The sequence below is a fragment of the Haemorhous mexicanus genome, chromosome 21 (assembly GCF_027477595.1).
Source record: "Haemorhous mexicanus isolate bHaeMex1 chromosome 21, bHaeMex1.pri, whole genome shotgun sequence".
Taxonomy (NCBI): domain Eukaryota; kingdom Metazoa; phylum Chordata; class Aves; order Passeriformes; family Fringillidae; genus Haemorhous; species Haemorhous mexicanus.
This window is the reverse complement of record NC_082361.1, coordinates 5,172,216-5,195,083: the sequence shown is the minus strand read 5'-3', so window position 1 is coordinate 5,195,083 and position 22,868 is coordinate 5,172,216. Positions and strand designations below refer to the sequence as shown.

Below are 22,868 nucleotides of genomic sequence, written 5' to 3'. Positions count from 1 at the left end.
CCCAGCTCTCTGCCCAGCAGACGGGGGGGGCGGAGGATCCGCGGGCGCCGTGCCCGGGCAGGGTCCCCGTGTCCCCCGCAGGGTCCCGCAGCCACACGAGGGTGCTGCAGCCCCGCGCAGCGCATCCCGCGGAGCCCGGACCGAGCCCCACAGCGCTGCTCCGCACCCCGCCGCATCCCGAGCCCCGCAGCGCCGCTCCGCACCCCGCTGCATCCCGAGCCCCGCAGCGCCGCTCCGCACCCCGCCGCATCCCGAACCCCGCAGCGCCGCTCCGCACCCCGCCGCATCCCGAACCCCGCAGGGCTGCTCCGCATCCCGCCGCATCCCGAGCCCCACGTCTCAAGCAGGGGATGTCTCACAGCTCAGCCCCACAGCCCTGTTAGAAAACGCCCGCTGGAAAAAGTTTTCCCGGTGCCAACTTCATCCTCGTGTGCCAGAGAACAGCGCTTCCCTGCTGCTCTCTTCTCCCAGGAGACTCCTGGATGCTCATGCCTGTAGAGCTGGCTCCTCTCATTCTCTCTACAAGTCACGGGAATCTCAGTTCCTCAAGAGGAATAAGGGGATTTGTGTATCAAAATCCCACCTGCTAGAGGGAATGGGGATGTTGGGAGGGCAGCAAAGGAAGAGTGATCTGTGTTAAAGGTAAACTACCCAAGAAAGAATCTTGGTCCAGATCCCACCAGGGAACGGTGTGGATGACGAGAGATCCGGGGAGTGGCGCAGGCAGGTAAGGAAGGGGTGCGTCCTGTGCTCAGGGGTGGGACGCATCCTGGAGCTTGAGGCACCTGAAAGAGTGTGGGAGGGAAAGCGGCTTGTGCCGGGTCTCCACTTGCTTTTCTCCGAGCTCCAGACACCGTGAGGGAAGACACGTACTGTGGTGTGAATCACATTCACACATTTAACCACGGAAGGGGGCGGAATGCACCTTAAAGATCACCTGAATGCACCTTAAAGATCACCTGCTCCCAACCCCCCTGCCGTAGGCAGGGACAGCTTGAATTAGACCAAAGTTGCTCAAGGTCTCATCCAAACTGGCTTTGGACTCTGCCAGGGCTGAGTCCCCAGAGACTGGTGGGTGCAACCACTGTCCTTGCTCTCTTGGAGCCACAAGAGACACTGGGCACATCCTTTGCCTACATTGATGCCAGAGCAGGACTTTGGGAGCTTTGGGCTTTAGATATTAATTGGGAAAAGGCAGGAATGCCTCCCAATTAATATCTAAAGCCCAAATGCTTTAGATATTAATTGGGAGCTGCTCCCATGCAGCAACCACTGGCAGTGTCCAGGGGAGAGCTGGTGGCTCTGATCACCTGGTCCCAGGAGAGCCCTGATGGGACTGGTGCTGCCCAAGCAACCAAGCCCAGCTTGGTTTTGCTTTCCCCAAAAACTTCCACAACACTTCAAAATAAGTGCAAGGCTTGGGCCTCTCTTAAGTTTGCCTTGCAGGCTTTTTGTGTTTGTTTTTTTGAGCCAGGAGAGTTCACATTCCCAAGCTTTTCCCTGCAGCCAGTAAGCAGAGTTTATTTTCTTTTTTTAATAAAAAAGGAGAAATCAGAGCTTTGCATGTAACCTCAGCTTCCCTGAGCAGGGCATCAGCCTCAGGCACTGAACAGGCAGCCGAGAAGAGGCTGAAGCAGCTGGCAGATCTGAGGTTGGAAGGGGGTTCTGGAGCCTCCCTTCTTCCTTCCTATGCCAAAATCTCCATCCCAGCCACATGTCCAACCTCAGCAACATGTACTGGAGAGAGTCCATTTCATAAAACCACTGCCTTTCTCATTTGAAAACAAACAGGGTAAGAAAACACCCAAGTGGAGTCATTTTATGAAACTAACACAGACACTGACAGGGCAGCACCTCCCAACCATCAACAACTTAAGAAAATAGGGGAAAACCAGAGAAACTAAGCATTTGTTTCCCAGCAACCTAGTGGGCAGCACCTCCCAACCACCAACAATTTAAGAAAATACTGGAAAACGAGGGAAATGAAACATTTGTTTCCCAGCAACCTAGTGCAAAAAAAAAGGGGGCCACTTATCTTAGAAAACACAAGCAGCTCCTTTATGAGTCCTAAGAACAGAAAGAAGAGCAACTACCTCTTACCTGAGTTTCTCCAGCCCGCCAGGATTTCTGGGTGAACACTAAGCTTGCTACTCAGGAAAGGAAAAGTGAGCAGAGCTGCTTATAATTCCCAGCTCTGCTGGATTTAAAGGATCAGCACAAATAATGCACACTTGGAAAAGAGGTGCCTCTGCAGGGCAGGTGAATGCAGAGGAAAGGGATGTCTCTTTAGGAGTCCCAGGACACTCCAGGCTCTACAGTGGGGTTTAACATCCTGTTGAGGATCCATCCTGCTGGGGCTGGACCCAGCTGCTGCCCAGCTGCATCTGCTGCTCCCAAGGAAGGATGTATCAGAGCACAATGATTTGTTTTTATTGGGAATATTTGCTTCCTGCCACCAGGATGCATGTGCAGCAGCAGTGAAACATACAGGAGTGCAAGACTTTGTGCACCATGTGAAGCAGAAAAGATTTGTTAAGAGGGGTCTGTGTTACCCAGACATCTGTGGGAAGGAGAAGTGGCCAAGAGTGAAGTGCTGAACCTGCAATCTTGCCCACCTTCCTCGCAGTGGGAGAGCAAAGAATTCCACTCCAACCTTCACCACACAGCTCAGCCTGAGGCCACAACTGCTCTGGGATGGAGTTACTGGTTCAGAAACTTCTACTGAGCTGAGCAAAGGCTGAGCATTAGTCTGAGCAGGTGTGTCCCCAGTGCTCAGTGAGGGTCAGCAAGAGATCTCTGAGGAGAGCAGAGTCAAAGGGGCAGCCCTAGTGCACAGGACAGGTGGAAGGGAAATTTATTTTCTACTCATTCTGGCTTGCCCCTGTGATGTTTTTCAAATTCTGTGTTGCCCTCAGAGGAGGGAGGAGGCACTGAAGAGCAGAGGTTTCCTCCTGCCTTCTCCTCCAGAGGGATGCTCCATTGCTGCTGCTGGGAGCAGCACCTGGCACCTGGGGACGGCTGTGTGGCAGAGGAGCTCCTGGGCCCTTGTCACCATGCAGTACCCTGGTCCCAACACGACACTTTTGGGTGACCCTGCAGAGCAGCAATGCTCCCTTCAAAGCCTCTCAGCTCATTTCCAGAGCCTTCTGCAAACACCAGCTGCTCCAGGCTGTGAATGGCGTGGCAGCAGTGGACAGCAGGAAATAGCTGAAAGAAAACTCCCCTAAGGCAATCAGGGCACATTTCCCAAATAGCAATGGGCAAGAGAAAGGCTACAAACAGGGGGGAGAAACTCAGTCTGATGCCCTGGGGGCATTTTCAGGTATTAGTGGCATGTGGACTAGACTGCCCTTTGGGAGAAAACTCAGTCTGCAAACCCCCTGTTTTGTGCCAGCATTTCAGACATTCCAGAAGTCCCACAACTTTGTGTCCGGCAAATGTGTTCAGGCTGTGTGTCCAGGGAAAAGGATTCCTGCTGGCTTCCCCAGGCATGTCACTCTGCATCTTGCTGTGGTGAGGCTGAGATGGAAAAGCCTCAGCTGCTGCTGGCTGGGAGCTGCCAGGAGCTCCAGGTCCTGCCTGCAGTGGGGCTCCTGGCAGGGAGCTGTGTGCTGTGGTGTGAGACGAGGTGGCACAGGGAGCACTGAACGCTCCAGTGGCTTCACAACATCACCCCTGAGATTTGGACCTCCCTGACAGCCTGCCTCCTGTCCTCCTTGGTGGAGAGGGAACCTAAGGGACTTAATCCTAAGAGATTCACATTCCCAGAGATGCACATGTCTGGGCAGGAGAAGGGTGGCTGCTTTATAACCTCTGCAACCAACCACATCTGCTGACTAAGAGGCTTTGTGGGACCCTCATGATTTTCCCTTCCTGATTCATGGGATATTCATGACCAGGAGGAAAAGGTCACAGTCACAGTTCCAAACACAGAAAACCTTTCCTTCAATGACCCCTTCCTCAGGGGTAGTCCATGTGCTTCCATCTCTCATCCTCAGCAGGAGAGAGAGAAACCTGCCTCCACATCCCCTTCCTGCATGTCCCTGCTCTCTGGATTCTGATGGCAGGGGAATTTCATCAAGGCTGCACTGAACATCCTCAGGGTGCAGGTGACCTCCCTGCTGACAGCTCACACATATACTCTCTCTCTCTCTCTCTCTCACTCTCTCCCACTCTCAGGGGGCCCAGCAGAGTCAGGATGAGGGGGTTTGGCTGGTGGGTCTCTCTGGCTGTTACCAGTACGGGGTGGTGGCCAGCAGGATCTGCAGGGCCATGGAGAAGCAGGGCAGCTGAGCCACGCTGTAGGCCACGGAGCGGGTGGGTGCCCTCAGCTGCAGCAGGTAGGCAATGGTGTGCACGATCCGTCCCACGCAGAAGATGAGGAAGTGGATCCTGGCCACTGTGGGACTGGGATCCAGCAGGGAGTAGATGGCTCCAAGGAAGAGGAAGGGAAAGATGTTCTCCATGTCGTTGCGGTGGGCCCTGAAAAGCGAGATAAGGTTGTTCCTTCCCACCACAATTCCCTGTTTTCTCTCATTCCTTCTCCCCATCCCTAGGTGCTGCTGGGCCTCCTCCCCACTGGATGGGGCAGACACAGCCCCCAAAAGTGTCAGTTCTCCCCTACACACAGAGGCAGGAGAATTTCACACCCTGTGTCTCTCCCTTGGGACGCTGAGCTCCTGAAACTTTCTCTCCATGACTGGGATGCCTTTGGCACAGCAGATGACAGCTCCAAGGTTGGAGCTTTCAAATAAACAGAGCAAAACACAGATGCTGTGAAGCTGCAAAAAGCTCAAAACTGGTGTGGTGCCAGCACGGTATGGCCCCAGATGTGGCCATGCTACACAACTAAAGGCAGCTCCAGACCACAGCTTCTCCACTGGAGAAACTCACAGGATGAGAGGGGCTGTGGTTTCCCCTCTCTCCATAAATGCATCCAAAGGGGATTGGGGAGGAGTGGCCCAAGGGGCTGGAGGGGATGCTGTGTCCATGTGACACATCAGCACTGATGGAGCCAAGCCCTGTGCTCCACCTGAACATGCACCTGCCTGGGTGTCACTGCACCACTGCCACCACCCCCAGCACTACTGAAATGGGATCTGGTCAGGCCATGAGGCACCATCCTCTGAACAAGGACTTGGGGGTTCAGCAGGGCTGGAAGGACAAATGGAAGAAGAAAGAGAAGAAAGGAGAGAGCTGTGAGGCAGCCAGGGCCTCTTTCAGAGGCACGGGGTAATGTCCTGCCCTGCTCTGTCCCTGCCCTGCACAGACCCCTGGCTCTGCTCCCCTCCAGGGACAGTCTGAGATGAGAAGCTGACATTGCCCTTGCTCTGGGGAAACACCTTGGATTGAATGTATCTTCTCCAGGGCTGCAAATACATCAGCAAGGATGGGCTCTGAGAGCTTCAGCTGCCCAAGTCAGATCCCAGACTGCCCCAGCTTTTTGCTGCAGCTCCAGTTATTTATTTTTATGGAAGCTTGCTTATCCTGAATAATCAAAAGAAGATTATGATTATTATTTCTGCTATTATTTCATTTTTGCTAGGAAGGAAACACCTCATTTTCCATCCTCCTCCTCCCCCTGGCAGCCCAGCAATTAGGTGGCACTGGATGTTTTCTAAAGCAAATGCTGGAGGCAGGGGGACATGAACAGTGAGGTCCCCATGCAGAGCCCAGGGCCCAAGGACAGCAGGGCACAACTCCAGTCCCTTTCCTGCACATCATCAGCAATCCAGCCCAGCACCTGGGGCACCTCCTTTGGCAAGGAGGACAGCAAATCAAGCCCAGGGCTGAATAACCCCATGTTTTACCTCTGAGAAATTGGGATTCTCACCGAGGAGGGGTAACATTCATCATTTGCCCAATCAGAGAGACAAGTCATTGTAATCCTGTTCAGCCTTTTCCCAAATCCCCAAAAAGGGGCAACTGCCTACAGACCAGTCACTCTATTGCCTGTCCAGGCTGTGCAGGGATCTGGGGTCCTGTCAGAGCAGAACACAAGGAGCCTTTGAGTGTGGGTATGGGATGAGACATTGGGAATCTGTGGGACTTTGAGCACCTAGAAGAGAGCTAGTCAGAGTTGGATGTTGAATTCAAACCCAGATCCTACTCTTGCCCTTGCTCCAGTGCACACCATGCTAAAGATTAAACTGCTCTTGTGAGCAGGGTCTCACAGCAGAGCTCGAGGCAGTCTGACCATCTAGAATATTGCTTGATTAGGAGCCCTTTAACTTCCCACTTCTTGTTTGCCAGCAGTTGTGATGCAGAGGGAATGCTGGCACCAGAGGGAATGCTGGCACCAGGAATGGTGGCACCAGAGGGAATGGTGGCACCAGAGGGAATGCTGGCACCAGAGGAAACGCTGGCCCCGCTCACCTGCGGCACCGCTCCACATCAGGGTCCTCGCGGCAGAACTGCAGCCCCCCATTGCGTAGGGCATCCTCTGGGTTTGCAAATGCCTGGAAGAGACAGTCAGAGACAGTTCCCACCTGCTTACAGCCTTCAGGAACCTCACAGGTAGAAGCTTTGCCCCTAATCCTGAAGCCCAGTAGGGATTTTACCTGCCCAAATTTGTTACCGCTCTTCATAAAAACAAGGGTCACTGCACTTCCATGCTCACTGTCCTGCACCTCCCCAGGAGTTTTCCTTGTCCTCCAAAAAACCCAGTGCTGCCTGTGAGCAGGTCCCAAATGAGGGTTTCAAGGGAGCTCCCACCTCACCCCGGTCCTCTTCTTCCCATGAAACCCATTTAGAGGAGACTTTCCAGCCAGCGAGATCACTGCTGGCAGAGAGCTTGCAGACACAATGCAGCCTCCAAAAGACAACCAGGACTGACAGATTAGAGAACATTTCCTGGCTGGCTTTTTCGCAGTGGCATTGTGTGGCTTTCCCACAGGGAAATGGGATTCTACACTAATAAATTTAAAAATGTTAATTATTTGTGTGAGCTCCCCACCTATGCTCAGAAGCTGCTCCTCAGGGACCTGGCTACATCTGACAGCTTCTTTTTGCAGCCTGGAAATGGCCCTGGTGCTTTCTTTAGTTATGTTATAAGCCCAAACTCTCCCAGGGCTGGAGCATCATTTAGAATCACAAGGGGAGAAGACAATTCATCAGTCACAATGATGCCACAGAACAGGGTATTTGTCTTCTATCTGAGACCAGAAATGCCTCCCTCCCTCTCCACTGCTGCAGTCAGAAACTCCTCAAATACTTTAAAACAGATTTTACAGAAAGCTGTGTTTTATCAGGAGTTGGGGTGAGGGAAGTAAAAGTCCAGTTGGCCCCAACTCCTGGTTCTCCCTGTATTTTCCTCCCTGACCAAGAATCGTCTCCTCCAGCTATTGTTTATTTGCTCATGACTTGCTGCTCTCCTGGAGCATTCCCATAGCCAGTCAGCCTCCAAAAACTCAAAAGCTTTCTGCTACATGGCAAGAAAAAAGACCATTGCAATGATTTCTTCTTAAACTTTGTTTTTTTCCTTCTCCTTTTTTTCCCCAGACCCTGCAAATTAACTGTAAACAGACTCTTTCTAGAAGCATCTCACCTGCTTGGCATTTTAGATCTGATTATTATTTAGATTAGGTTTCAAAATCATAAACATCAAGCTACAGATGGTAGAAACAAACAGAAAGGGTCAAAGAGATGTGAGATATTTATCTGCTGCAGCTATGAAACAAGTTTTGCTTTCAACTGAAGTCAAAGAAAACTCAGCTTGCTTCAGGAAAATTTTGCTGAACTTTAGAGGAATAAAAGAAGAAAGCAAAATCACAGAAACCCAAGCAAAGAGCCAGAAAGGGAGGGGAAGGAAACGAAACTGAATCTTACCTTCTTTCTGAGTCTCACTTGCCCCGTAATGATGGCAACGACATACATTTTTAAAATCAGAATTGTGCTGTAGAACGTGAATGACAGGAACACTTCATTTTCCATCATTTTGGGAGAACACGCTGCTCCCCAAAGCCAGGGGAGATCTCGGGCTGCGAAAGAGCCCCGCAGGAGAGAGGCAGGAACAGCTGCGTTTAAACACAACACAAATCCTCATTTTCCAGCGAAAGCCCCCAGCCCCTGTGCCCCCCGCCAGGCTGCAGGGACAGCGAGCAAACCCCAGCCAGCACATGGAGCAGGATTCCTCTGCTCCTCGCACCCTGCCACCAGCAGCTCCCTGCGGATGAGCTGCCAGAGCCAGGAGACAGCGCCCTGGAGGGGGCCTGGCACAGAGCTGCGAGCTCTCCGAACCAGCCCCAGCTCGACCTTTCTGAACCAGCCCAGCTCCCCCGCCCCAGCTCCCCGCGGTGCCCAGAGGGACCGAGCCGCCAGAGCATCCCTGGCCCGGCCGGGCGCTGCTCACCCCGGAGCGAAGCTCTGCTGCCGTGGCAGGAGGAGTTAGGAGCAAGGTCAGCGCCTGCCCCAGCCGCCTGCAGCCCTGCCCTGGAGCCCACTCCTCCGGGCCGCGCTTCCCGTCCCGCCCAGCGCTGGCTGAGCGCTCACTCCCATGGCAGAGGCAGCCAAGCCTTTCCCACAGATCCACCTGCGAGGGATGGACGGCGGACAGAGCTGTCCCTCGGCCAAGCAGCGCCCCCCAGCCGGGAGCCTGGGCTGCCCAGCACCCCCGGCTGGGAGGAGAGCCCTGGGAATGACCAGCCTGGAACCTAGCCAGGCACGTCCTGGTCTGCAAAGCCCTGAAACTGCACGAAGTGAAGAGCTGCCCGCCCGACCCAAAGGCAGCTCGTTCTGAGAGGATGAACCAAGGCAGCCAGATGGAGTTTTGTCCTTGGTTTAGAAAGTGCCATGTGCATTTGGAGCTGGCTTTTCCTCAGCCATCAAACATTGTGGAATAAAGAGTGGGATTGGAGCCTCTGCAGGCAGCTGGGCTGCTGTTTAATGCAAACTTAACTCCTTCTCCCCCAGTGCTAGCAGCAGCAAACCTCAGGGAGCCAGAGGTGTGGGGGCTGACAGGAGCTCTCCAAGTTTATTAGAGTGGAAGGGCTGGATTTGGTATTCATTTCCTTAACACAGGAAAAAACCCCAAAAAAACAACAACAAAAAACAAACAAACAAACAAACAAAAAAACCAAAAACAAACCACAGGAAAACAGGAAAATAGAAAATTATCTGCATTTGCCTCTGAATGTTCCTCATGGCCATTCTGCCCTGGTGCTGCAAACCCAAAGACACTCCACTACTCCATGCAATGCTCTGGCTCAGCCTCACGACATCTGAGTGTGTACATGGAAGCAAAAAGCAGTGAAGAAAAGGCAAAGCTGGATGTACAATGAGACCTGCAGTGCAAGCATAGAAACTGGATGTAGCTCCTGTGATTTGTGTTGCCATGGCACTGGGGGGGATGTGGAGCGGAGGACACGTGATCTAGTTTTTCTACCCAATACCCAGAAAAGTTTTGACAGACCAAAACCTCCTACCAATAAATATTGTGTACAATAAACCCACAAATAACAGAAGATTTGATCACTATTGGCAGGACTTTGCAGTATAGTGGTTAATAAGATGTAAAAGCTGGCCAGTTTAATATTAGCTGGCAGACAAGAATTTTACTTGAAATTCCAGGAACAGTTTGACAGATTTGTCCTCTCCCACCCCACAAGTAAGTCTTGTGTCCTCAGATATGCTGAGTGTTAACCTGGGAAATTCTGATTGTGATTGCCATTGTATGGTCAGGGCTCTATAAAGCCATTCTGCAGTTCAGGCATTTGTCATGGGCAATCCAAATGAACCATATATGTGACTGTCAATAAATTGTGCTATTCCTGAAGCCAGTTGGCTCTTCTGAATGTGCCCAGACCTATAGTTCACAGACTATTGGTGCACCTGGCACAGGGCCTTAGAGTTATGTTTTTTCAGCAGTGCAGGAAGCCTTTGAAAACCCCAAGCACCTGGTTTTAAGGGGGAGGTACTTGCAGTTGGTCACCACCACCCCAGCATCGGGGAGGCTCCAGGACAAGTCCTGGCACAGCCCAGTGGAGCTCTGCAGCCTCTGGCAGGCTGCTTCTCTGGGGTGGGACTGGGGACACCAGGACATGCAGCAGCCATGTGGATTCAGGCTCTGTGCTAAGAGCTGGGGTGTTCACCAGTGAACTACATCCAAACCCACCCACGCACCCCTGGAGCTCAGCAGGGTACTCTAAACATCATAATGCCAAGTGTAAGTAGGCAGTGGCAAAGCCACATCCCAAACACTGCTCGTTCCCATCCCTCTTCTCCACAGCTGATAGGGATCAACCCACAGCAGAGAAGACCTCAAGACCTCAGTGCCCAAGGATTGGGGTTATGCAGGGCCAGACCAGTCCCACAGCATGGATGAGACATTCTCCAGCAGCCCTTTCTCCCAGGAGCCTGGGAGAGGGCAGACAGCCAGACCCTTCACCAACACATCACACCCTCCATCCAGCAGCTCCAGTTTTTACCAGCTGATGATTCAGTCCACGGGGTCTTCAGCAGTGGGACCTTTTTCCTTCATGCACCTCCTTCCCCTCCCAAGGCAGCCAACACCTCGCTGAGCAGCAGGAATATGCACCTGCAGACAAGCCAGGACTCCTCCTGCCAGCCAGCCAGACTTCTCCTCCTTGGCATGGTTCAAACATTGGCAGGGAGCCCTGGACAATTTGCACCAGCAACTGGCACAAATTTACATTGAACAGAGAGATCAGGAAGCACACCTTGTTTAGGGATAAGCCCTCAGGGCAAACTCAGGTGTGGATGTGTTAATTTTAAAAAAGTTTTTTTCTGTGTGTTTATGGATTTCAAACCCCTTTCAGTGTAACACAGAGTGGAACTCCAGAGGGGAGGGCTATGGATGGGGATGAGGAGCAGAAGATGACTGCAGAGGCAGGTGTAATGCTCCTGGGATCCAGCTCCTTTTCAGTTTACCAGGTTCAGGGTTCTCATGCTGGGTAGAACACATCCACACTTGCACCTTCCTGGCTTTTGAGACCCAAGGCAACACAGCTGCCGGAAGCGTGTTCAACCATCCCATTAATCCACACGGAAGCAGGCTGTTAATATTAATGGCTTGATCCTCCTCCACAGATCACATCCTGCCAGGACAGAGCCCTTGGCTCAAGAAGGCCAGGTCCTAACAGCAGTATGTCTTTAAACTACAAGTCATGCCTTAAAACCTTGAGCATGAGAGGTCTCAAGCCAGGACAAGGTCTACCTAAACCCAACACTGCTGGCAAAAAACTCTGCACTTTTTTTTCTGAGAAATTATTAATAAAAATCCATGTGAGGTTTTGAAAGATTAGGTTGTCAGGTTAGACTGACCCCAGGAGCTGTAGGAAAAAAAATGCAACATTTTGCTAGAGGAGAAACTGAACTCTAGGAAGCAGAAGGAATGAAAAATTAATGGGAAATGCTTGAGTAAAGTACTTAAAAACAGAAGCCTGTAAAAGTGATTCTGCTTTGGCAAGATTATGGAATAAAAATCACTCTCAATTCCCACACAGGTTATTTATTTGACCACTAGAGTATTGTGACTACATTTTTCCACTCTTGCTCCTCTGGGGAATTTCCCGGTGGCACAGCCTGGGCTCCACCTTGATCCCAGAGAGCAGTCATGGGCTCCACCCTGATCCCAGAGGGCAGCCGGTACTTTGAGCAATTACAGCCCCAGAATTTTCCCTAACGAGCAATTACATCCCACAGCTGGGGCTAAGCAAAGAGCCTGAGGGGACTGCTCCAGGCCGGCGAAGATGGGCAGGTGGGTGGCACTTCTCCAGCATGCTTCCACATGCTGGTGGAGAAGGTGCAGAGCCCAGCTGGGATTTTGCTTACCCTGGGCACACAGCTCAGCCCAGGAGCTGAGCTACATTCCCAGCTTGCTCCAATGCTACCCTGGACATTGGCACCCTCCTGCCCTGCCATTTCTTCCTGCTGCTCCCAGCACAAAGCCTTGGAGCCTGCACACTCCAGTGATCACCTGCACCCATCCTGGGAAACCCAGCTGCCAAGGGAGGCTGTGCTGTGCTGGCTCATCAAACACAATGACTTTTCAAGTAAAGGCATGAGTGCTTTAGCTGTTTATTAGCGAGAAGGGTGCTCCACCTGCCTTCCCTCCTCAGTCTGCACAAAAGCTCCCACCACCATGACGCACCTTCCGTGGATCTGTGAAATCCTCTTGCTTCACCTGCAGCTCCCTATCCCCAGACTCCTGGGCTCCTCATGCTTGTTTCAGCAAGCAGGACACAGAAGATACTGCAAAGTCAGTAAGCAGTGGAACCACCAGCACCTCTGGCCCCCAGCATTAGCATTTGTTGTGGTTTGACACTGGCCAAACTCCAGGCACCCACGAAAGTCACTCGCTCGCCCTCCCCTGCCACAGCTGGGCAGAGGAGAGAGAAAATTAACAAAGGGTTCATGAGTTGAAATAAAGACTGGGGGAAAAACTCCAAGAGCAAAATAGGTTCAGCCTAGGGGTACAAAGTGAATTTATTCCTAAGAAAATCAGAGGAGGATAATAAGAAGTGAAATAAGCCCTTAAAAAGACCTTTTCTTCTGCCAACCCCTCCCTTCTTTCCACCAACAGTGCAGGGAGACAGGGCATGGGAATTCCGGTCATTTCATCACTGAGATTTTCTTTTGCTGCTCAAGGAGAGAAGTTGTTCCCCTGTGAGACCGTGGGGTCCCTCCCATGGAAGTCAGTTCTCCATGAACTTTTCCAGTGTGGGTCCAATCTCATGAGCAGCAGTCCTTCCCAAACTGCTGCAATGTGAGTCCCTCCCTGGGCACACAGTCCTCCCAAAACTGCTGCAGTGTGAGTCACTTTTCCACAGGATGCAGTCCTCCAAGGACAGGCTGCTCCAACCTGGAAGCAGGGCCCCCTCTCTCCATTGGATCTCCCACTGGGTCACAGCCTCCTCCAGGCACCCACCCGCTCCGGCATGGGCACCTCTGCCATGGGCTGTGGGTGGATCTCTGCATTCTCTGAGGATCCCCATGGGCTGCAGGGGCACACCTGCTTCACCACAGTGATCACCATGGCCTGCAGAGGAATCTCAGCTCTGGCACCTGGAGCACCTCCTCCCCCTCCTTCTCCACTGTCCTTGGTGTCTCCATGTTGTATCCCTCACATGTTCTCACCTCCTCCTCTTCTCTGGCTAGGAAAAACTGTGTTCTTCGCTTTGCTCTGATTTTCTTCTCAAATATGTTATCACAGAGGTGTTACCATCATCTCTAATTGGCCCAGCCTTGGCCAGTAGCATGTCCATCTTCAGAGCCATTGGGGATTGGGTCAGAGCCATCAGGGGAAGCTTCTAGCACCTTCTCACAGAAGCCACCTCTGTGACCAACCCCTGCCACCAAAAGCCAGGCAGGGGAAAGCCAACATCTCAGGAAACAACTGGGATGCTTCAGCCTTCAGCAAAGTCAGGCAGATTTTGTCTGGTTTGCATATTAAAGTGACAGTACTGGCTGCAGCTATCTGAGAGGCCTCAGGCATGAGGAATGTAAGATCACTCTCCCAAATTGTCCTTCACACTCAGAAGAGCAGATGCCTGCAGCAGGAGAAAGCCATCAGGAGAGGCCCAGGGAAGGGGCAGGCGTGTGGTGGCTCTGAGTCTCAGGCAGAGCAGAGGAATCTGCTGTTCCTCAGCCAGTCCCAGGGAACAGGCCCAGGGCCAAGTCAGAGGCAGTAGCATGTCCTCCTGCCTTTTCCTCCAGCTCCATCCACCATCCTTTCCTGCCTGCTCATGGGCTGCTGCCCTGCTCCCAACTGCTCCTGCCCCAAACTGTCACTCCCAGCCTGGCTGCAGAGGAGTCACTGTCCCCTCTGCTGCTGTGACACTAGAGATGCTAGAAGAGAGGCCATCAGGCTGTGGGTGTGTGCAAGCAGATAATTTTCTCATGTTCTGAGCCTCACATTGATTCATGCCTGGGCTTTCTCTTAGGAAAGAATTCCTTGGCTATGCTGCTCTGTGCCTTCAGGGATGAAACCCTGCTGGGAGAGGGGCTGAGGAAAGTTATTTCTCCTCTCTTCTGCTCTCTCCCTCTGTCCCAGCTGGTTTAGGTGCTGGCTTCAGGCAGAGCTGCCCCTGCCACTGCTGAGACCAGGTAAAGGTGGGAGATGGGGTCAAGGGCTTGGGGTGTGGGGAAGCTGTGTCTCCCTCCCACTCAGCCACACCTCAGAATCTCGTGATGTGTTTTTCTTCCCAAGAACCAGATCCCATCAGCTGTAAACAACAGGCAAAAAACACTTGTGTCACTGCCCAAAAAGAGGGAGTTTCCCTGCCAGACTGGGAGAGTAGAGGAACAAATTACTGCCAAAAATGTCAGAATTTGGGAACATTTCCTAGACTTCGAGCATTTGCAAAACTACAACGTAGATGCAGATTCTCTGGTGGGGTGCTCTGAAACAAGAGCAAAGGTAAAGGAAGCTGCATGGTCCAGCCTCCATATACTGTGTTGTAGAGAGATGGGAATCAGGGCATGGGAATCACAGCATTAAGAGCCCTGGCTCACTAACAGGGCTGGGAGAGGAAGCAACTGTGGTCCCTGATTCCAGCCTTATTTCCAGACCTGACATTCAACAGCAATGAGCAGCTTCAAGGTGGAAAGTAGAAAATAAACCTTTTATTTCCTGGGCTGTTAACCCTGCCTTGTAACCCAGGAAGAACAGGTTGCTGAGCTTGTTAATTTTAAATTCTTTTAAGCCCTGTTTTCAGCAGATAGGCATTTTCAAGTTCTCACAGGACAAAAGGGAATGGAAAGGTCAGCACATCATTGCCTGTCCCTGACCCAAGCTGAGTGGCTACACCATCCTGGTGAAACCAACTCCAAGGAGAGCCTTTGTTCATGGCTTTGCCACAGAGCTTCACCCACCACAAAGCTTTCCAAAACACAGAGCTTATTTTCAAACCCCTGAGTTCTCTGTGCTCCTTTCATCACCCCCAAATTAAACAGCAGCATTTCCTCCCACCCTCCTGTGTAGGTCATGTTGTCTAGATCTCTTTAGTACACATGCAAATCCTGTAAGTGGCACTTTGCAATGTCCTGGGGACAACTGAGCTCCCGAGAGCAGATCAGGACCTCCTTCCCACAAGACCTGACTCAGGCAGAAGTCAGAGCTGCTCAGTAATTTGAGGTTTTATGAGAAAAGTCATTGTGTCATTGGTCCAGACACATCCTAAAACTTTCCCTTTTTCCTGCACTGAGTCACGAATGACATATCTTTTGGGCTTCCTTTTAGGCCAAAAGGTGGTATTTCACCTGGTGAAACCAGGTGGTCTGGTTTCAATTCTGATGTTGTTAACAAACACCCCTCACTAGCAATGCTCAAAACACCCTCCCCACAATCAGCCTGGAAAGCAGGGAGCAATTTAGCTGTGTTATTGCAGCCCCCTTGCTGGAAGGTTTTTATTGTGCTGTTGTCTCAGCTGGCCTCTTGCTCACAGCAGTGGCAGCACTGACACAACATGACCCAGGCTGGGTGACCCTGACTTTATCCAGAGCAGAATTTGGGTTGAATGATGCAATGCAGTAGAAAAACCTCTCCACTCTACACTGCAGGCAGGGATGCTTGGACTAACCATCCTAAATTTTCTTCTCTGCCTGAATGATCCATTGGCAGGACTCTGAGAGCCTGCCCAGGTCCCATGTGCTGATTGCTCTCCTGATTTACAGCCCACATCCTCATGTCTACGATGTTCCCAGAAATCTGTCCCACCCTGTGTTTATGCAACCCCGAAGCCCTCCATGGGGGAATATGTGCTTTTTGCAATGTTTTACAAAGCAGCAGAATGCATCTCTCTAGCACAGCACACTTCTGTTAATAGCACCACTGACTCAGGCAAGAAGGAACAAGAAGTTCCCCCATCAGCAGGAGAGAAGATGGATCCCATCTGTGGAAAGGCTGTAGGGACAGGAGGCTATGGGAGGCTACATTAGTGGGGCTGGAGCTGTCCCACAAGGAGAGGTGGACATCAGGAAGGGGCAAGGAGCTGTGCTGCACCATTATTACAGTGGGGAAATTTGCATGAATGTTCAGTGGTGGAAGGAGCTGCTGCTCTTCACCACGAGTGAGGCCCTTGCAGGGCTGTTTCAGCTCTGGGACTGTGGCTTCAAGGTAGGACGTGCCCCTGAGGGAGACAGCAGTGGATTGAGGCTCTCTGGTCCCGTTCACCCTGATTCATCCAATCTTCAGAAGTCAGAGATTAACTTAAGCTCTGAATCACAAGGTTTAATTATCTTTCTTGTAAATTTGTTGTCATACATGAAGTTAATGTTTGATAATTACATGTGTCAAGTCACCATCCAAACTGTTAAAATTAAATTACTTCTTGAGACAAAGAAGTTCCATAATGAGACACAATTTAAATTAAGATGATGATGATAATAAAAAAAAAAAAATTTTTTATGGGATCTCGTTTCCCTCTTGTTCACGTCACAGACAGCCACACAGGGGAATTAAGAAGAACAGCAGTTCTTGCTCAGCTTTGCCCAGCACTCTCCTCCTTGAAACATGTCTGTGAGAGCACCTCTTACTCAGCTTTACTTCAGTCCCATTCGCTTTCATCTCTCTTCAAAGGAGATTTCTCCATGCTTTTGATTATACCAGTCATACTTTCATATTTCCCTCCATGCTGGAGCAAGCAGATGACCAGCACATGACTGCCAACTCCTTTACCCCCTGCACTTCAAACGTCCTTCAACCTCCTAAAAACTCATTTTTCTTTTAAATGCCACAAGTCCTCACTGAGGGGTCTAGGATGACTCCACACCAAGTTATTTAGTACTCTTGAGGGCCTACTCCCAAACTGTAGGAATTCCAGCAATGTTGTATAGAAGACAGCCCTGGGACACTTCACAGCTATCGAGCATTAGATCTGGCTGCTCATCCCTGTTCCTTGGGGCCGCTCTGTATCCTGCAGCCAATCTCCTCTTTTTCTGTGCTGTTAGTGTGGACCTAACATTGTTCTTTGCAGAGCACATCATTCTCCTCTTTTCAACTCATTCCAGCTCCCTGTTGGCCACAGGGTTCCCAGCTCTCAACCAGCTCTCAGCTATTTTAACAATAGCTGGAAACTGGAGTCCTGCAGGGAACATTTTATCTCAGCAGAGTACATTTTCTTCCTGTTAGATAAAATATCGCCTGGAAAAAGAACCTAACAGTTTCAGATTCAACCTTTATTTAACATTGAGGAATCTGTATGGAGATGATACTTTACAGGTCATTCAGAGTAAGATTTGAGGCATAAATTACAGGTCCTCAGGCTTCCTTGCAATGACATTCTGAGTCCAAACCACAGAGAAGGACAGTCCTGGTAGAATTTCCAGGAAACCTCACTAGTCTCCACAGAAATCACCAATTCCTTCTTGCTCAGGAGACCTTGCTCCATAACCTCCCCAGCACTTCAAGGGGCCCAGCCCCAGCCTCTCTGAACAAATGGAGAGGCTATTACAGCAACCAAGAGTCACTTTCTCCTGATGAACCTACTTGGTCTTCAGTGTCAACTGCTAATCGAGCTGATTAAAACCAGGCAGAGGTCTTTACTTGGGCATGAGCTGAAGACAGAGCAGGGAAAGCAGAGGTGCCCAGTCAGAGCAGCTGCCTTGCAAGACTAATTTTAGTGACCTGTGTTTATGGCTCTTCACAGGAGATGGGAGTAAGAGCAGGGTATTAACCTTTGCTAAACCCCAAACCAAACACAGCCTCTGATTCTGGTCCAACCAGAATTGGGTCCAACCCAAAACCTTTTAAATCCTCTTTCACCTAAGGGTTCAAAACCATTGGATGGGGCTGTCTGCTTAACACCACCACCACCTTTGTGCTTTGGATGAGATACAAGCCACTCACCACAGCAGAGCCCGTGACTGGAGTGAGGGCACAGCATTACTCAGGCCCTACTGTTCCTGAGGAATCCCCCCACAGCATATGAACTTAATGTTTTCTTATTTCATGCAGCTGAAGTTTCATCTCTTTCATGCCATTTTTATCCCTAAATTATTATTTACAACAGAATTCTATTTAAGATAGAATATGGGCTAAAGTTTCCTTATTATTTCTTGTTTTTTCAGTGAGAACTATTGATACACAGGCAGACAGGCTCACACGAGACCCACTCTGCTCCAAGCCAGCCTGGAGAACAAAACCAGAAATTCCTGGAGCCAAGCCAAACAGGAACATTCTCCAATTTCAAATTCTGGGCTCAATTTTAAAAACCAAAGGCAGGATCAAGGCAGGTGAAGTTTAACTCTCACAGTGTCCCCATCCTACCAGTGAGCACCTACAGCACAAGGTTTAATTCTCTTTCTTGTGGATGTGTTGTCATAAATAATGGGAATGTTCTGTATCTACATGCCAAGTTCACTGTGCACACCATTCAAACTAAACCACATCCTTGGACAATAAGTTCCAAAATTAAACAAAATCTGAATTGAGATGATGATGATGGTGATAATAATGATTATCACCATCATCATCATCTTTTTATGGGATCTCCTTCCCCTCTTGTTCATATCATGGGGAGACAAGCAGAGCATTAGGAACAGATGATGTGGCTAAGCCAATGCTGCTGGAGCTGAGTGAGAGCACCTTGACTTGACCCCAAAATGCAGTTCCCAGATCTAATCACTAAACCACAGAGGATGTCTAGGACAGGAATGTTTACTTTACAAGTCAAAACAGAGCCTAACTGCCAGCATCGATTGCCCCTCCACTGGGTCTATCTCTACCATTTCATACATTATTCATCTGGACCTTGCACGAAATCAGAGGCCAGAAGGGGTGAAAAGGCAAGGCTGCTAAATGGTAAAGCACCTCCACACCCTGCTTTGCTTTCCTGAGTTCCTGCCCTGAGGGTGCCTCTCTCAGCTGCCAGCCCAGGTGGATTTGCATGGTCCAGTGGAGACTGCTGCTTATCTGCACCTGGCTTTGGGTGGTGCCTTTATCATGGAATCATAGAACCATTCAGGTTGGAAAAACTTCTAGGATCATCAAATCCAATCCTTAACCTCTGGTGTTCACCACTAAACCACTTCCCGAAGCGCCACATCCACATGACTTTTCCAGGGAGGGTGAACCAGGCCCTGAGCTGCTGGGTCCTCTTGCCCTGCAACAGCAGAGACCCAGAGCAGCCCACAAAACACCCACCTGATCCTCAGTGTCTCACAGCTCTGGTAGTTAACAGTAGTTAACTGGTAGTTTAACTCTTAAGAGCAATTTTCTCCAAGCTATTCTTTAACTTTTTTATTCCTAGCACCAAAATACGAGACTGGAGTGTGTCCAGGACATAAAAGTCCATTTGAGAAGTGGACACTTGTTAAGATCGCTCAAGTACAGATTTAAAAACTCTTCTCTTCAAAACCTGTGGCAGTCCTGGCAACTCCTGTTCATATGAACATAAACCTCTGGTTCTATCCAAAGCCAAATGGCTGCCTCCCTCCTCTGGAACACACAGTGGCCTGTGTGGGGAACAGAGCTATTTTGGCTGCCAGGCACTTTAATAATTCCTTGTGCTTGTTCTGAGAAAAACCATCTCCATCCATCACTGCTGGATGGAGTCGATATGTGTGAAAGATCAAGCAGGTTCCAGCACCAGGACTCATTCCATAAAGAGCAGAGAAGTGTACTGCCAGCATTGTCACCTTGTGCTTATCTGTAAAACATTCAACTTCCAGCAAGTTCCCACGGCAGACAAGAAATGTGAGACAGCAGCTTCCCTCACCCACCATCGAGCACAGCTTAAACACGTTCCCTCCCCTGCCTCTCACTCCCACCCCTACCAGGTAACACGACCTGTGTAGCTCCACCTGCTGCAAACCACTCAGGGTCAGATTAAAAATCCCATTTTTCTCCCTCTGCAGAGCTGTCAGCATTCACCACGGCCAGAGGGCACTGGCAGCACTGCCAAGCCCTGCTCGGTCCCAGCTGCTCTGGGGAGGAGCTGTGCTGGTGCAGGCCAGGGACAGCTCTGGCCTGAAGCACCTCAGCATCCCAGCTCTGGCTGTTCACCCTGCTGGGACAGCATGCTGACACTCTGCTCTCTGACTGCAGCCTGGGCTCAAGGGAAAAGGGCTCTGAGATTGGGCATCCAGACAGGGAACACTTTTCTGTTGTTGCGGGGAAGAACCTCTCAATGGAATTTTTCAGAGAAAACAACCAGGACAAAATCCAACCTTCCTGGTACCTCAGAATTTCACAACGGTTCAGACATGATCAAATGAATTATTTCCCAAGGGCAGATTTACTGAACAAGTATATAATGTTCTGTTTCACTCACATGCCAAATTCATCCACATCTTTCCCTGCTGGAGTGTCCCTCTTCACACAGCACACAGCACCACAAACTGACTTAAGGGACTCTGTGATTTTGTACCCCAGATAAGGATTTTGAAGCCTGTCCAAGTTGAATCACGGCTCAAGCTCTTGAGTAAATATTTCAGTGACAAAACAGAATTGTTAAACCCTTTGCTATGAACTACCGTGTTGAAAAAAAAACTTTCATCATCTGCAAACCCCAATTTTCCTACCTGCAAGAGAAGGATGACACGCTCTTGACTCTCTGGGTGTTTCTAGGATTAGACAATGTCTGCTCAACGTTAATGTAGCTGTTGGTATTTTGTGTTATTGCTCCTGTCACATTACAGAAAGGTCAGGGAACATATTCCATGACTCAGAGCCTTTCCACAGCATTAGTGTAGTCCTCAGAGCTTAGCCAGGCTCTGTATTTGGATAAAGCCCACCACAATCCTACTCTTTAAAGATCCCAATGTACGTCAGAGTGGCAGTCCTTTCCTGTCACTGCCTCATCTCTGTGTTTAGGATAAGCAGCACTTGGAAGATGATACTGAAATTAAGGCAGAGAAAGAAAACAAAGCAAAACCACACGTACGGGGTGTAGGGGGGTGTGTGGTGTGGTAGAAAAAGGGTAAAAATAAACGAAAATCCTCTCAGAAAAACTCAGGCTTTTAGAGAGCTTCTAGCCAGAGTCAGAAGACAGGGAGAGATTATGTAAAAATGAATGTAGGGAAAAATGAGTCTCCTAGCTCTCCTTCTCCACTTAACCTTCCACAGGAACCTCTTGCCAGCCCAGCAACTCATGTAAAACAGCACATTTCCAAACCTCTTTCACAAACAAAGCATTTGGAAATATTGAGGACCTTATACATCCTCCAACAAAAATACAGACTTTTTCTGGGAAAAGCATTGATTCATAGATCTTGAAATTCTTACCTGGAAAACTCTTGCACTCCATGAACTGAAGATGGGGCTGCAGCCCTGATTCCTAGCACCCTGTCCCCTGGCTGGAGACATTTTCCTTGGCTCACCAGCCAGCTGGGAGGTCTGCTGCCTTGTGATGCTGCCCTGAGGGCCCTGCTAACCAGCCAGATCCCAGATTCTCTGAGCTCTCTGCCACAGAGCTCAAAGTGAGCCAGCCTAAAGTCCTGAAAATGCTGACTTTAAACCAATCAAATTGCAGGTAGCAGGAAATTCCAACACACCGGAAGAAGTGTCAGGCCAGGCAAAAATCTCATCTGAGGCTTTTCTCTCTCCTCACCCTTGGCCTTGAGTACTCCATCTCTGCATCCCTTATCTCTTGTTTTGCAACACAGATGCCCCATATCTCCATTGCCTCCTCTACCACAACAGCTTTAGCACCCCAAATTACCCACTGCAAACACCCTATATCTTCCAGCTCATACCACTGATCCCCAAATTCCTACCATTCTTCTTCCTGTACTCTCTGCAATATCCTTCCCTTTTCCACACCCTCTCCTTTTCACCTCACCACTTTCACTGCTGATCAACATCCCAAATCACAGATGCCCTAAATCACAGACACCCCAAGCCTATTGCACATTGAACACCTATCTAAAGTTCTTCTCTGCTGCAGATTTTCAGTACCTTCAGCTTGTGGCAGCTGGTTTAAGATGAGCCACTGGTGGCCAACCACCCCACCCCTGTGCTGGTCAGGAGGGCAACATCAAGGCACAACAGGATGCCAGTTCTGTGCCTAGGGCACAGGAGGGTGTTGAGGAACAATGTGTTCAACACAACAGGCACACAACATTGCACTGTGGACTGTGTGGTGCAGGGTCTGTGCTCCACTTGGAGCTTCCAGACTGCTGTTCAAGGAAATTGCCATCAATGTCAGCCTCACCACCCCTATTAGACATCTCATCCATGTCCAGGCCCAGCTTGAACCCATTTAACTTGTAACGGATAATGAGATAACAGCATGACATGCAGCAGCTGAAGATTATTTAAACACCCATCTGGTACCTGTTATGCAGCATACGTCCTATGGTTGTATAGGAAATATATGCCACCTCCCTCCCACATGGAAAGGAGATCTATAGATGTATCTCATGCTACCCCTTCTTTTTGCAGATGAGGTAATTCTCCTTCTCTGTGCTGCTTCTAGCATATCACTTTGCATTTCCCATCTGTGTCTTGGGAGGTGCAGTCCCTTCCAAGCTGTTGAGCCCTTGTGAAAACACATGAAAGCACTAAGAAAAATTTGCTCAGGACATCTCACCCCCTTCATACATCAGTCAGAAAAGACTCTGCTATGAAACTGATTCACCCTTTGCAAGACAACATGGCACTACCCTTTATCCCAGAGGGATTCAGGGGTGACAGTCCATGTCTGTGTTTGTTGGACCACACGGATTCTACAGGGGCATGGTGAAATACCTGCTGAAGCCTGAGCGGTGAGCAAGGCAACCAGCTCACACTGTAACAAAATAAATAAAAGGCAACCAGTCCACTGTAATCAGATGGGCAGACGAGAACCTGCAGATCCCAGCTGAACAGCCTGATTTCTTTATCCAAACCCTCCACCTTCCTTTGGTGGATGACTTTGGCTGTTTTGTTGGAATGGCTCTCATAGCTCTGGCTCTCTGTGATCCCTCAG

The 22,868-nt window shown here is 50.1% G+C and overlaps 1 protein-coding gene across 4 annotated transcripts; it reads right to left on the bottom strand.

The window, feature by feature from the left end:
* Window positions 1-296: 296 nt before the first annotated feature.
* Window positions 297-21,348, bottom strand: PTGES (prostaglandin E synthase). 4 transcript variants are annotated; one of them, XM_059865152.1, is made up of 5 exons: window positions 21,185-21,348; window positions 7,828-8,015; window positions 6,376-6,458; window positions 4,237-4,482; window positions 297-785 (listed from the first exon to the last, which is right to left on the bottom strand). In XM_059865152.1, the coding sequence occupies exons 1-5, from the start codon at window positions 21,204-21,206 to the stop codon at window positions 752-754; spliced, it is 573 nt and encodes a 190-aa protein (XP_059721135.1). In that variant the 5' UTR covers window positions 21,207-21,348; the 3' UTR covers window positions 297-751. The 4 variants fall into 4 exon arrangements, with proteins under 4 accessions (XP_059721135.1, XP_059721138.1, XP_059721137.1 ...); XM_059865155.1 differs by lacking the exon at window positions 21,185-21,348 and adding an exon at window positions 10,425-10,542; XM_059865154.1 differs by lacking the exon at window positions 21,185-21,348 and adding an exon at window positions 8,351-8,625 and having other exon boundaries at window positions 298-785.
* Window positions 21,349-22,868: the final 1,520 nt, after the last annotated feature.

What these genes read in the sequence shown, in the direction of transcription:
- PTGES (XM_059865152.1), bottom strand. Translation starts at nt 21,206, where the DNA reads ATGGAGTGCAAGAGTTTTCCAG. An exon ending in GGAGTGCAAGAGTTTTCCAG is followed by an intron (nt 8,016 to 21,184) that starts GTAAGAATTTCA and finishes GTTTAAACGCAG; the next exon opens with CTGTTCCTGCCTCTCTCCTG. An exon ending in CTGGCCACCACCCCGTACTG is followed by an intron (nt 786 to 4,236) that starts GTAACAGCCAGA and finishes ACACTCTTTCAG; the next exon opens with GTGCCTCAAGCTCCAGGATG.